A 14,387-nucleotide genomic window follows, 5' to 3' on the forward strand; every position below is an offset into this window, starting at 1 on the left:
AAAACAGAGATTTGATGAAATTCATTTACAGACAAACAAAAGGGAGACAAGGACATGGCTCTTGTAAGAGAACATGGAAAACTGAAATTCATTCCCATCTTACTTTAATTTTCATCTTCTCACAACTTTTACTTCGAAGAGATTTTAGTCACACAGTGGACCCCAATTGTAAACACAGGGAGTCTTAGCTCAGGGGAGGCATGCAGAGTCCAGAGGCTTGCTGAGATGTGGAGGGAGGTTGTTGTAAGCTGGCTGTACAGCTCTCTCTGACCTTCTGAGGAAAGAAACTGTGCAACTTGCCTGTTCGGTTTGCTGGCAAGATAGTCTGTCATCCTTATGAATGTGGCAGTAGCGTGGCAGCACACTGGCTGCCTCAAAAAGCCTTCACCACTTGTCAACCAAAATAAAGCTGATGGAGACCACAGCTTCACCAGCTGAGAACTGAACACTAGTTGGCAGGCTAGGGTGGTGTGTGGAGATTGTAAAAATGAGGTCAATCAACTGTTCACAGACTGGGACAGGGGGAGATGGAAAGTGTGGAACCCCACGAGAAGAAAGGCAAAATGATGGAAGTGAAAAAAAAGTCTGAAAGATTTTACAAAGGAATATTCAACGAAAGGTAGGAGAGGGAAAAGGTTGGGAATGCTTCTGTAATAGAATGGGAATTATTTGTTTGCAGGACTTGTCAGCGTGGGCCAGGAAAGCTCATGAATTGGTTGCAGGCAGCCATGCTCACACAGAGCAGTATGTGTATCCAAGTAAAACATGAGCAAATCTGAAGAACTTCGGGGTTTCAGAGGTTTGTCATTTTCTGGGCCTCTGGAAGCCCTTTTGGGGGATTCTTTCAAATAAAAATGTGAACAGTTGGAGGAAGGAGTCTATACATGAGGAGAAGGACTCTGGTAGCAGGTCCACATGTTGGAACTATGTGCAAGACATTAATAGCAAACAGTATTATCTGCATTCTTGACTAGATGGCCATAAAATATTTCTGGATGCAGGAAGCAGGTCCATTAATAGCAGTTGAATGTGTGGCCATGACAGAGCATTTGCTTAGATGCTTTCATAGTAGTTGTCTCTGAGTCTGCCAAGAATAACTTGGAAAGATACCGAGCACTTATGCTGGGTATCTTCTTTTCCTTCGAAAGTAATAAGATATCATGCATGAACAAGCTACAATTGGACCTTAGATTTCTGCCTATTGAGCGTAGCTTGCACTGCCATCAGTATTGTTGTGGGGTGAGAAAAAAACCCTGCAAATATTCCATCTGAAACAAGCAAACAAACAGAAAAAAAAAAAAAAAAAAAGGTTAGTTTCCTCACTGTTACTTGGTGAAAGATTTTAAGACACAAATAGGAGAAAATTTGCCAGTGTTATGTCATTGCAATTTTACCAGAGCCCTTGTAAATCAAGCCTTGATTTTTCTTTCATTTTATATTGAAGTGTGCTGCCTCTTGGACATTAGCCATAGTTTTCACTTCAGCAACTTGTCTGTGCTGAATTACTGTCAAAACCTTAAATGTGCCAAAGGACTTTTCTCTCCATCAGTTTTCCTCACCCAGATCTTCTATACTCTGTGTAGAAAGCCTTTGCCCAGCAAAGGTAAGGACAACCAGGCAACAAGCAGTCACTGTGATGTTTTCACTTACAAACATCCCAGAAAACATGTGGCTGGGATGAGGGAAAGGCGCACGATCATCCCAGCTTCCCCAAGCCACAGGAGGCAGAGCCCTGGTTATGGTGCAGAGAGCAAGGCTAGGCCTTATGTTCCCAAATGGAAGAAACTGAAGCAAGCCCACACCAGCGAGCACCTCTTCAGGACAAGAAAAGTCTGGCTAGAAGTGCAAGTACTGCCCTTGGCTGGTGTACAATTCTCAGTCACTATGCTTGGGAAAGACTGGAGTGTGCTACTGTACCAACTCTCTCCTAGTAGCCGCAGGACTGCACTCCATAGTGTTGTGATGGTGGTATTGTTATTTGGGTGTTGATTACCTTACAGGTAGGTCAGCACACCTGAATTGACCTTTCCACAGTCAAAACACAGATTTTCTATAGGGTATCAGTCCAAACTAGAAAAGACTGTGAGTTGGAGGGACAAATAATGACTAATGGGTTGACAGTCTGTCCCTCAGACCCTAGGAGAAAACCCAACTGCCTGGGCTAGAGCAGCGTTGAAGATGATATGCCAATACAACGTGTGGTAATTGCGGCGTTGTCGAGACAGCCTCCACTCCAGACTGGCTCCTGTGGAGCGACAGATCACTCATTAAAATGACTTGCGTCTCTACTGAATCTTAATTAACGAAAGTGTGAGGAGCAGGTGTTAACTTGTTTTATAGACTCATTATAGTCTCTTGGGACTATCTAGGCACAGTTAGATATAGTTACCTAACATTTAGATGTTCTTGATTTTGACACTTTTTGTCTTATTTACAGACTTGTATTTGTATCAGGTATTTATTCATATTAATTTAGGAATAATGTTTTGAAGCCAGGCATTCAAACCCCAGGAGCTTCAGGACAAGTCCATCAGCAGGACTTCAGAGGGGAAGGATGCTCTTTCTGTCTGCAGCTAACTTGTGGAGAGATTGTCAGCTTCATCCTGCCTCCAGCTCACCATTTGCCTTTCCCCTCCACGTCTTCAGGGATGCTACCATTCACCTCCTGGCATAGCTGCTATTTAACAGCTGCCCACACCAAATCATCTGAAATTGCCCAGTTTATTTTACACTCTTTAATTCACAGAGGTCTCTTCTAGCCTGGATGAAGTAAGTTATAATTACATGAACAGCTATAAAACACAAAATAACAGGGCAGTAGTGCTGGGGTGCGTTTGTAGGCTTTGTGTTTGTGTGGAGAGATGCTCAGAGTAGTAAATTCTTCACAGAGCCAAAATGGCACATGTGACCAAGCTGTTTGGCTCAGGTTTTTAATACCTACTAGATGCTTTACTCCATAGTAGTCAACAGCTCCAGAATTACTTCGGCTCTCCATGCATTTCTAGTACAGGCATAAGTGCTAGAAGCTGGAGCAACCAGATACCAACCTGGTACCTACCTCTAAACCTGAAAAAGAATCTCTATTATTTTCTGGAGTTAAATACCTGTCAGCTTGGCTTTTCTCACAGTAAGAGAGACATTTATCTAGCCCCCTTGGAATGCAGTAAGTAGAGATTTGTTTCTTTTTCCAAATGAAGGGTCTTGAACCTGCATATCCCATATTACCATCAAATATTTTGCTCACCAGCTTACCTGCAGGGCTGGCTTCCCTCTGATTCAGCACATTGCTAAAGAATCAAGCAGATGTTGAGAATATACCACCCTAGGCCATGCTGGGGAGCATGTCCTGGTGGTGGTGGTGATGGGTTGTGACCAAGTTCCAGGTCTAAATGAGCAGAGAGGAGATGTAAAAGCATCTTCTACCTGCATGGTGAATCCCACAGCCACTCCACTCTTGAGCTAACATTCATCTCTTAAAACTTCAGGCACCTATAACACAATTCTGAAAGTTACTTTATGTTCCCTGTACAGTGAGCAATATTGTAGAAGTAATAGACACCTCTAGAGAATAATTCAGATCTTGGTCTTTCTATGATGAGTACTGAGAAGTCTAGTGTGACCACACTCATAATTAAAATGCCTCAGTTAAATATCTAGAGTTAAGGAGGAATCCAGGTTCTGGTGCCTGAAAAGAGATAGTTTCTAGAAGATGTCATCCTTAACTTCCAGGCTGCACTTAACCCAACAGGCATGTTTTAAGCATGCCTGCAGGTTCTGTTGCATGCATTTCATAGATGAAGGTGTGTTATTTTGATGGCTCCATCAGGACTTCAGCACTGAACTGTTCTAGAGACCGGGGAGCCACGCAGACAGCCAGCATTACAGGGTTACTAGACCCTGACTCCTTGTTACTGCAAGAAATGATGCAATGTGGAATTTAGGACCAGTAACGGGTGGAGCAGTAAGACCTGTTATGATTTACCCTTTTACCATCAGCAGAAAATCCCCTTCTATGTATGTATATTATAATAACTGGGCAGGACACAGTGCAAAAAGGATGTTGAAACAGGATTTTACAGTAGCTAATAGATACCGTTGTAAAGATAGCTCAACAGAGGCCCTGAGATTTAAAAACCAACCCACCTATCAGTCCACACAATCATGTTCAAATTGTAATGACTCCAGTAAAACTTCAGTAGGAGACAACATCACAGTATTACATATGAAGATGTGACTGTGATTCTCTATTTTAAAGGAAGCCAGCTGAGGGCTAGATCATGCTGGGTGCTGTGTTGCCTAATTACTTGCAAGGTCGAGTTTTTAAGGTTTAAAATGTTTTCTGTCCTATTAGTTTAAATAGGGATTATCAAGCTTCTTTGAATATGTTGGAGTCATTAAAGCTATTTTAACTAAAGCATTAAAGCTATTATAACTAAAGCCATTGATGATTAACTGTAAATATACAAAATCTTTGGAGCTGGCATGTGGAAGTAAAGGAAAAAAACCCTGCAGAAATAATAAAACTTCTCTGATGTATAAGAAAATTTGACTACCATCTGGGGAGGCTGCAGAGTCATTATCAGGCAGAGCAGCTCCTTAATCCCAGAGAATCATAAGGGAAATATGGAAGTTGCTAATGACAACTGGGAGGAAAAAAAAAAGATAAAAAGACATTTTCAGAACATGTCAAGTGAGAAGCTGCCAAATACAGATCTGGTCTCCAAATACCTTGGCAATATCCCATAGCATTTACTGACTTCAAAATACAACTTTAGTTTCTCCCACTTGATCTGCAGTGAGCTCTTCGTAACTGGTCTGACTTCACCAAAAGGTGTCTGAGGCATTCTGATTCCTCACTTGAGGATTTAGTTCTGCGGTATTCACCCAGAATCTACCCAGCATCCTGAGAGCAGCACCAGGGCAGGTGGTGCAGGCAGACACTGAGCCAGGCACTGCATTGCCTGATCCTGCTCAAGACACAGTATTGAAAACACCACCTGCCATGGGAATTACCTGTAATGAGGTGTATGAGGGAAATACCTACTGCAGTGACTGTATGCAAACACAGCTCATCTCACTATGTTTGAAGGGAGCATGCAGAGAAGATCCCTCCCTTTATTTCATGCAAGCAAGCAGTGGGAAAAAAGTTTGTCAGAAGTTGAGAAAAGACCCCATTACCCAAGATTCAGCTGAAAGGGGCTGAATTCTGCTTCTCATTAGAGCAGTTCAACTCTAGAGGAAATCAAGGAGATGCTGAGTAGGTGCTGTGTTTCACAAAGACGTCAGTCCAGATTTCAGTTAAACATACACTTTATCTTCAGTTCAGGGCTACTTAACAGTGTACCTTGACAAGGCTGTTGAACATGTTTGAGGGACTGCAGGAAGGGCTGCCAACTGCTGTCAAGGAGTTGGCCAAGTATCCACATAAATGAACTTAGAAAAGGCTGAAGTCCATTGCAATAGAAACTGGTGCTGCAGGAGCCTTTGTGACCCTGTGGGCCCATCCTGCCCATTTAAGTTAAAGACTTGAGTAGTTTTCTGGACACGTGGCTCTAGGTACTGGCCTAGACTGGCACATGTAACACTATGTTTAGAACCACCAAAACACAGGTGAGCAAGGCTAAAATGTGTAGCATGTTTTTACTGTGTAGTTAGGGCTTTTCTGTTCAGTGAGTAGCGTGAAGGTACCAGTAAATACTGTAGGATATTCACCAGCACCAATACATAGGTATGCCTGCATTATACACTGACTCTTCCAGGGCTTTTTTGAAGATTTACACAGGTAAACCTTCAAATCTAAAAATACACAGGCAGTGGATTTTGAAAGATGGAGTTTAACTTGGAAAAGGCAAGCTACAAGAAGGACTAAGTGCTGGTGCAAACTAAGCACTTACCACAACACAGATGTTTTAAATTCATCAGAGAAAATCACTGCCCTGAAGAAGAGGCTTGCTCTACCCTTGTTGCACTTGGTAAATCTTTTGCTGTTGAATTGACAAAAACATTAAGATAGTAACATTGATGTTTTGATGAGTCAGCCTGAATTTGCAACCATCATCTCTCAGATTTCCAAAAGCTGCTTCTTACGATGAAACTGAAACTTCTTGGGTCATCTGAAAGGAAGCCTGATGTGGAGTAGAGCAGGTACAGATAGTCGTAACAGTGAGGTAAAACAAGCCAGCTGCAAGGTTAGCAGGCAAACAAAAAGGTAAGATTATATTTTTCATGTGAGCCTACAGAGGCTTGTTTAGCAGTTTGACTCTATGCCAAATAGCTCACTGCACCTCTAAAAAATTGCTTTACTCTAAAAAAGTAATCTGAAAGATCCCTGGACTGCAGTCAACTTAATATCACACATATTTGCATCTTCAAAGCATTCTATTTGGCTCAGCATAGCAGCAGAAGCAACTACTAGCGGTTATTTCAACCTTGAGGTAATTGGATGCCCCACTACCCCACCCAACAAGCAAATAAATTGACTTTGATGTCCCTTTAATATGTCACAGAACAGAAAAAATAAAGGCCTTTTATTTAACACTGTGAAAGAGATTATTTTAAAGATTAACATTTTCAAATGAATACTAAGTGTAAATTAGTATTTGTAGTCCTTTCTTTCAGCACCTTGCTATCTTTGAAATATAACATCTCCAATAACAGAGCTGACTTGTTAAGGCATTTCCCTACGAATAGGAAAATATTTTTATTACAGCCAGTTATTCCAAAGACACTCACTGAGATGAACTTGATCATGGGGGCCATCTGCCCTGCAAGGCTCAAACCCAAATCACTGTTCAACACCTATGCAGTTACATGAGAGATGAGGAGTTATAACTCGTTGGACACTGGTACATCATACTGCAGCTTCAGCTGAAGTTTAAAGGGATGCAACAATAATAATAGCCGAGATTGATGTATGTCAGAGTATCTATCTATCTATATCTATCTATCTATCTATCTATAATTTCCAGCACAGCTCCAGTTTCTCTACCTGTAGTTGAAAGAGTACTCTGGTTCCATGCTAAACTCTTTGTGCTGCTGGGCAGACATTGAGCAGGGAACACCACTTCTTGGTGTACTTGTTCCTCAGCCCTACTATTTCAATCCTAGCACCAATTCCAGGGACATTCAGGCCTGTATTAGGAGGTGTAACTCACCTGGACAATTAGGTCCTTTGCTATTTTAATGATAAATAATGGGACTAAGGTAAATATATGGAGTGAAAAATCCTACATTATCAATCGGTCTTAATATAGTAGGAACACTTTAATGGTTATTCAGGCAAAATGTCACAGCAGATGCGATAAATCTAGAGTAAACCATTGATAGCAACACACGTGCTCTCACTGGAATTCAAACATGGTAAATTTTTTATTGTCTTAATCTGTGAATTTTAATGCGTATTAGCAAGCAATGCTTCCATGTCGATCTCAGCTCTCCTCTTTTGCATACCTACAAATGCTAGATATATTTTAAAGTTAAATAATGAAAAATGTACCTTGGCAGCTGTTTTAGTCTGCCTGTTTTCGTATTCCCTTTGTTTATTCCTAAGATTACATGGATCATATATAATGTTGGAAAAACTTATTCAAAGAACTCCTTTAAATAAAGATCAATTTGTAAATTGTACCAATGACTTTGTACAGACATATATATGTACATAGACATGTAAAAAATAGAAAACACACAGGAAAATTTCCACTTGATACATTTGAAAAACATTAAGATTTGGAAAACCTTAAGACATCTGGGTGCACAGAACAGGTAAACAATTTTGTGGTGAAAGCAGAAGTGATGATTTGCACATTTGCTGACATCAGCTGCAGTATAACGAAGTCAGCTTGTTCCTTTTCATCATTATAGCTGATGCTTCAGCTATAGGCTTTGATTAAAAAAAAAAAGACCCAAACATAAAAACCCAGTTTATGCCTTAAAAACAATTGTGTACAGAACAATAACAGTAACAGCATGTGGATTTAAACGAGCTGCAAAAAAAATCTTAACAGAAGCAGAATTATAATACACCTATCATTTATTATCTTAATACCAAAGACATCTGGCTGCATTTTGCATCTACTAATATTAATCACATGATATTAAATCCTTCAGCTTTAAGGTTGTGCAGCCCTGGAGTTCCAGACTCGAGATTATATATCATTTGCATACAATTATATTCCTTAGATAATCATATTGCTCAAAACCAAATGCTGACATTTTCAGTATTTATGCACAGCTCTTGACCCGTCTTCCATGTAAAGCTCCATACCAGGGAAAATCTCACATGGAAATTCAGGGACATTTACTGCAAGCACAGCAGCAGCATATTATACAGAAACAGAGATAATCACACTGTCTCACTAAATGTAATGATGTCATTGTCTGAATTAGGAGCTTTGTCAATATAGCAGAAAGTCTCCTAAATTAGATATATCAAATCCTCTTTTTGAGGATCTTCCTATCATCTAGGGAAGCCATACTCCATATTGCATGACAATTTCCCATCATACGTCCACATATCTTATCTGAAGCTAGAATTCACAAAACTTTAGCTGGCTATACAGACTGTTGTGAGTTTAAGGATCTTTGGCAAATCCTAAATGTGGTGTAATGAATTTCTAGTCCTGCTTCTATATAGGAGCAGGACTATACTCTGTGTGCTACTAAGGCCAGTAGAATGGTGATTAGTTCTGTGCTATTATTTGTTTATTTGCTGACATTGCTTGCAGCTTCCTTTCCCAAAGACAGCAGAAGCTAGTGGAGGATTATATGTAAAATTGTAAAGGAGGAAGCATGCCTCAGAGCTTGGTGGATCCTTCATTAGACTTGTACTTACCTGGTTCTGACTCCCTTCTCTAGTGCATAGTGAGATAGAGAGGTGCCTTGATTGCCTGTTCCATGACTGGATTCATAAAGACACATAACTAGATAAGTTGAAGGAAGAATAATCTTATGGGTCCCATCACCCAGCTGCTAAGCCTGGATCATGCTTGGTTTCCCATCAGGGCACCACAACTGTGAATGAGCATGCTGCCAACACTGTGGCAGGGGATTAGCAGACAGTTCCCCGCTGCAGTGGTAAAGCCTCTCCTTGGGGTTTGACCCAGAGTAGATTTGAAAACATCAGTAGAGTAGCTGGGCTACAGCATGAAACTGGCATTCAGAGAAAGTCTTGTCCCTGCTAAGCATGAGACACAGGTAGTACATTATGCTTCCATCATATCACACATTCCTCATGACAGATTAAAAACCAGATCCTGAAGTTCCTATGTGTGCTTGCAAAGGGTATTTTTCTTCCATCTATCTGTGGTACTGGCTTCACGCATTGGCAGTGTTATAAAAAATCATCAAAGAAATGGCACTTCCGTGCTGGGAGAATACTTGCTTGGCTTACAAGCCAAGGTAGACACTGAAGCACATATCTGAGCAGTCTTCCTGCATATGGTCACTCTCCTAAACCTACACCATAAGTAAGGGTTATGTTAACATATTCACTATATTTACATGTTACATCAAGACAGTCATAATCAGTCTCGAGTCTAAGTAATCTATCTCTAGATTAGCTTTAGAACATGCAAAAAAAAGACATCTGTTCCATCTAAGATACAAAGAAGGGGTGTGTTTTCACTAAAAACATTGGAGTTCAAAACTTGTCATCATCAGAAAAAGGCTAATAGGCATTTTCAAATTGTGTAAACCAAGTGTCTAAATACAAAAGCTTTGATATTGAAGGGGAACCCATCCATGTAAAATAAAAGTCTTTAAAATGGAATGTAGCCAGTTTCTAAATACATTCAAATATTACAGTGTCTCTATAAATAGAAAACTAGACAGTGCTGAAGAGCTAAAGCAGTCCTTTCCAAATAGTTCAAGTGTATATATTTCTCTCTCTTTACTGTCATGAATACACAGTTGCTTGAGCTACAGCTGTTCTAGCCTTTGGCAACAGTTCAGTAACTTGCCCTCTTCTCTCCTTTGCAACCCTCCGTCTTCACTTTTGACACCACAGAGTTGCCAGGCATGTCTTGATTTCATAAAGTTTTAGGAAAAATGCCATGTGTCCCAAACTGTTGGTGTCTGTGCAGCCAATCAAGGAAGCATGTCAGAAATTCATCATGGTCTTTCACTACTTTCACTCATGTAGCGGCACATTTCGAGTCCCAGTGCTATATTCAGGAGAGGCTATGTGCTGACAAGTTCCCTTTTACTTGCACAGAGCCTGCTGAGAAGGATTTCAGAATAAACTTGATTTATTGGACCTCGGACATGATATGGGGACTGTGAATATGTTGCATAGTCCTGCAGTTGTGATGGCTTGCTTTGACTGCCGAAATATTTCCCCAGTGTATAGTGCCTTGATAACGTCATTGTTATGTGAGGACTTTCTTCAGAGGGATTGGATTTCACCACCTGCAAAAGAAGTGACATATGTGACTGCTTTCTGCTTGCACCTAGAAAGATAGATAAACAGCTGTGTGTACAGAAATGCTCAGACAGTTCTCCACAAAGCACATCCTGACACTCTTACCTTGAACTGCAAGCTGCTCACAGACAGTATTTTAGTGGGCCAGCTTGTTATGTTACATACTAACTAAACTGCAAGATTTTATTCACTTGAGCCTTGAAATCTAAATGTATAGGCCCATTATACTCAGTTGATTCTGTAACGCCTTTGTATACTAGACTCTGTTCTCTTCATTAGGGGCAATTTATCTGAACAACAAAATTCATACTTAACAGCTTGTCTGTATATTTACCATGGGAAAAAAATAAACTCAAGACATCCCTGACTTGCAGGAAGGTTTAAATCCTGCTCTGATCACAAGCACCTGAGGAACACATGCTGTGTTTCAGCTGTGATTCCTGTAAGAATGTTTCACTCCCAGATCTTGCTGCAAACCTGGCCCAGCTCCATTTTAAGATGAAAACACTCACATGTCATGTTTCTCCAAGAAGGGAGTTACAGTGCAGTTTAACATTCCTTTCCGCAGGCCATCACCCTCACATAACCAGAATGTCGTTCAGTAACTTACTGCAGAAGAATGCTCCTCCTTGTCTCCCAAATGTGCATAAAGCTTTGGGATTATAATGTTCAACTTGTATGGAATAAACAAATGGCCATGGGACTGATGAGAAAGTGAAAGGTATGGTTATCAGGAGCCTAATGACTGGGAGTTGGGTGGTCTGTGAAATGCTGAAGGTCTTGTCCCAGTGAACACACAGTCATTGATGAATAATGAAGCAACTTTGAGACAAAACTTTAGGACCTAGCAGAGATGCAGCACAAAGGACCCTGGCCCTGGCATTGGCAAATGCAGAGAAAGCAGAAAAAGGGCCATGTTGTTAACTTGTTTTCAAAATAGTATGTTGACTTGATAGCTCTGATGCCCGTCAATTTTCCTGCTGTATCAATCACAGCAGACATTTGAAAAAGCAGACTTCATTTATTAATGCACATTTTTATGCAGAAGCATATTAACTTTTTAAAAAGATAATGTATGTTTACAGTTACTGAACAATCAAAACCAATGTTCGTATGTAATGAAGCTCATAATAAATGAAACAATTCAAACAAAATTAAATGAAGGATTAACATGTTCAAAGGCTTGAAAGACTAGGCAAAGAGGCTGTGAGGGAGCTGGCTGAACTAAAAAAGACCAGGAATTATCCACGTAGAAAATTAATATATCCTCTGATCAATTTGATACAGCTAAGCCAAGGGCTGTTATTTGTTTTCATGCAATTACTGCAGGTTCATTTTTCTAAATTAGTGCCTTCGATCTTACAACTACTTCAGAAGGATGCCACCTTGAACCAATCACCCAAACTGCATTCCTGTTAGGCATAATCTCCCAGGAATGCAATCTAATGTTCATCCAGCAGCCAGACACTGATTAAGATACCAAAACCTCAAGGTTGCTAGTTTTTATGTTGTGACCATGATTTCATTGCCATTAAATTAGGAAATAAATTTGAATTAAAATATAGGTTCCGTAAAGGTCTTTATAATTGCTGGCCAATGTACTTCTCCATAAGCATTTGTGAAGAATGAGGTAATTAAAGTTTGCATGTGTGCACAGAACTAGAAAGATGTTTGGGCAGAAAAGTGTCAGACCTGTGAAAGATTTTTTGTCCCAGATATTGATATAATCCCTTTGCGAGCCCAGATCCCTTGGCAATATGAGTGAAGATTGTAGGGTCTACAGAGCTGTGGATTTCTATGCTATCAAGGTCACCCAAGGTCCTCTGAAGTGGGTTGGTGGGAACTCAAAATAATTTATCAGGACAATTGGGGGAAGCAGCTTTCTGTTTGGCCAGCTAGTGAGAACTAAACGAGAACTGCTGAATGCATTTCAGTTCTTGTTTTCTGACTGCTCAGAATGGCCAGTCCTCCATTCCCGCATGGCCCTGCTTTAGCTCAGATGGCATTTAAAGAAGGGGTGCTGCCTTCTGTGAGTTTAGGAATAAATTTTTTAAGAGAAAGAAAGTGAAAGTACAAAGCAGTAGAGTTAATCTATTTCATCTGGTTTCCTAAAACATGAAAAGTGCTGGTTTTACATAGTGTTCTTGGCTCTGTCCTCGAAGGCAAATTGCCATTTTCCTAGCGCAAACTGCTTTAGCACCTGATGAAACTTCACTTGCCAGGGTGCAGAAATAAACTGATGACAAAACTGTTAAAACTAATGAGGTATCAAAAGCATTCAAGGACTTTCTTTCTGCTTTCCTCAAGGATCAAGTCTGGGTTTTTAGTGGCTGATGGATTCTCCCAGGCACATCTATGCTTCTTTCAGGTACAACCACCTCTCAAGCCTCATTAACAACAGCTCCGTGAGCCAAATTCTCCCCTGATCCTCCCCAGAAACACATATTCTCTGTTGAGATTCCTCTGGCAGGGAAGCAAGGCCAAATCTGCACATGAGCTCATACTAAATGATGGAGGAGTGCATGAAAAATGCTGATGACTGATCACGCCCTGCTGTTTTCCACCCAGTTCCATACAAAGCAACTGAAGCATTTTACTTTGAAGCTCCCCATTTCACTTGAAAGCTCTGTGGAAACGGTGAGCACCAGCAATGACCCATGAAGACATCAACATCTGGGTTCTAGACAAAAAAGGGTCAACATAGCTGTCTGAGTAAAATGGAGGGAGGCATTTACTCCACAGGACTATTTATTCATCGCACAAATATCTGTTCGGTCACTTGCTTCCTCTTTTCCAGCTCCATTTGGACTGAGCTGTGTTCGTGCCTTTCTCATGTACTGAGCAGAGTAGATTAAAGGATTGTTTAACTAACCACACCTGCTGTGTTTGGTCCCAAAGCAGGACAGAGGCCATGTCAATGGGCTGAAAACATGTGAGTAGCTGAGGAGCCTGAGGTGGAAACCAGCTGTGAGGCTGACACACACCACATGAGGTCAGATGGATCTGATAATGCTCCCAGACCTGTGCTTAGTCCCAGTGAGCCTCATACTAGAGCACAGTCCCAACCAATGGCAGCTCATTGTCTCCCCACTCTCTTTTGGAAATGCATTGTTGTCTGGTATTTTGCTTCTGATATTATATCTCTGTGATACTTACGGAGAAAAATCAAAGCCTTGTAAACTTTTTTTATTCTGCTTTATATAAAGGTGACTGTTGTGGCTGAGAGAAAATAGCCAGGCTTGCTATGCTAGTCCTTGGCCAGCAGACACCACAAGGACACTCTGGAGCCTATGCTTGAATTTTGCTATTATCACCATTGAATTTCAGTTTGTTTGGTTTAAAATACTCTAAGTTTAATTAGCCACAGTATATTTGGTTTTCCAGTGTATACTGTGGGTGTCTGATGAAGGAAACCTTATTTTTAGATTTTTGCTTTTTTTGGCTCTTTATGGAAAATATATCATAGCTGTCCTGACCTTTCTTCACAGCAAAAATTAGTGCTTCCACTTCAATATTGGTCTCACGGCCCACCTTTGTACCTGTGAAGCACTACAGAGCTTCTGTGCTAACCCTGCACAAGTCCAGGTCTTGGGAACAGGCTTGGCCAAGAGTGAGGCTTACACAAAAATAGGCATGACTTAGCAAAATAAGCAAAAGGGTTTTATCCTTCTCTTGAGAGATTCAGAAAACATTTGGTGGTCTCTCTTATTTGAATTAATTTGTTTTGGTGAAAAACAAATTCTAAATTCATGCTGGAAAAATGCTCGCCTTTCACTTGTGTTGGTGATAGTCTTTTTTAATATTTATGCACTTTTGATAGCTCTAATTAAAAAGTTCTAGGATTTTCTCCATAAGAATTAACTTGTGGAGTTCTGTCTTCTAAATGACACATCAAATTGCTTGTGTCATTTTAGTCGGTAACCAAACTCCTGAGATTTCTTCTAAATAGTAGCTTCTTACAGGCTCAAAG

At 40.5% G+C, this 14,387-nt stretch overlaps 1 protein-coding gene across 1 annotated transcript in view; it reads right to left on the reverse strand.

Annotated features, from left to right (window-relative positions):
• Positions 1-7,244: 7,244 nt before the first annotated feature.
• Positions 7,245-14,387, reverse strand: part of CPED1 (cadherin like and PC-esterase domain containing 1) — a 163,452-nt gene continuing 156,309 nt past the window's right edge. Inside the window, exon 24 of the mRNA XM_030479743.1 lies at positions 7,245-10,404. Within this exon, the coding sequence (XP_030335603.1) occupies positions 10,177-10,404 (228 nt within the window). The 3' untranslated portion in view covers positions 7,245-10,176. The remainder of the gene's footprint in view (positions 10,405-14,387) is intronic.

Source organism: Strigops habroptila, chromosome 3, assembly GCF_004027225.2.
Source record: "Strigops habroptila isolate Jane chromosome 3, bStrHab1.2.pri, whole genome shotgun sequence".
NCBI classification, from domain to species: Eukaryota; Metazoa; Chordata; class Aves; order Psittaciformes; family Psittacidae; genus Strigops; species Strigops habroptila.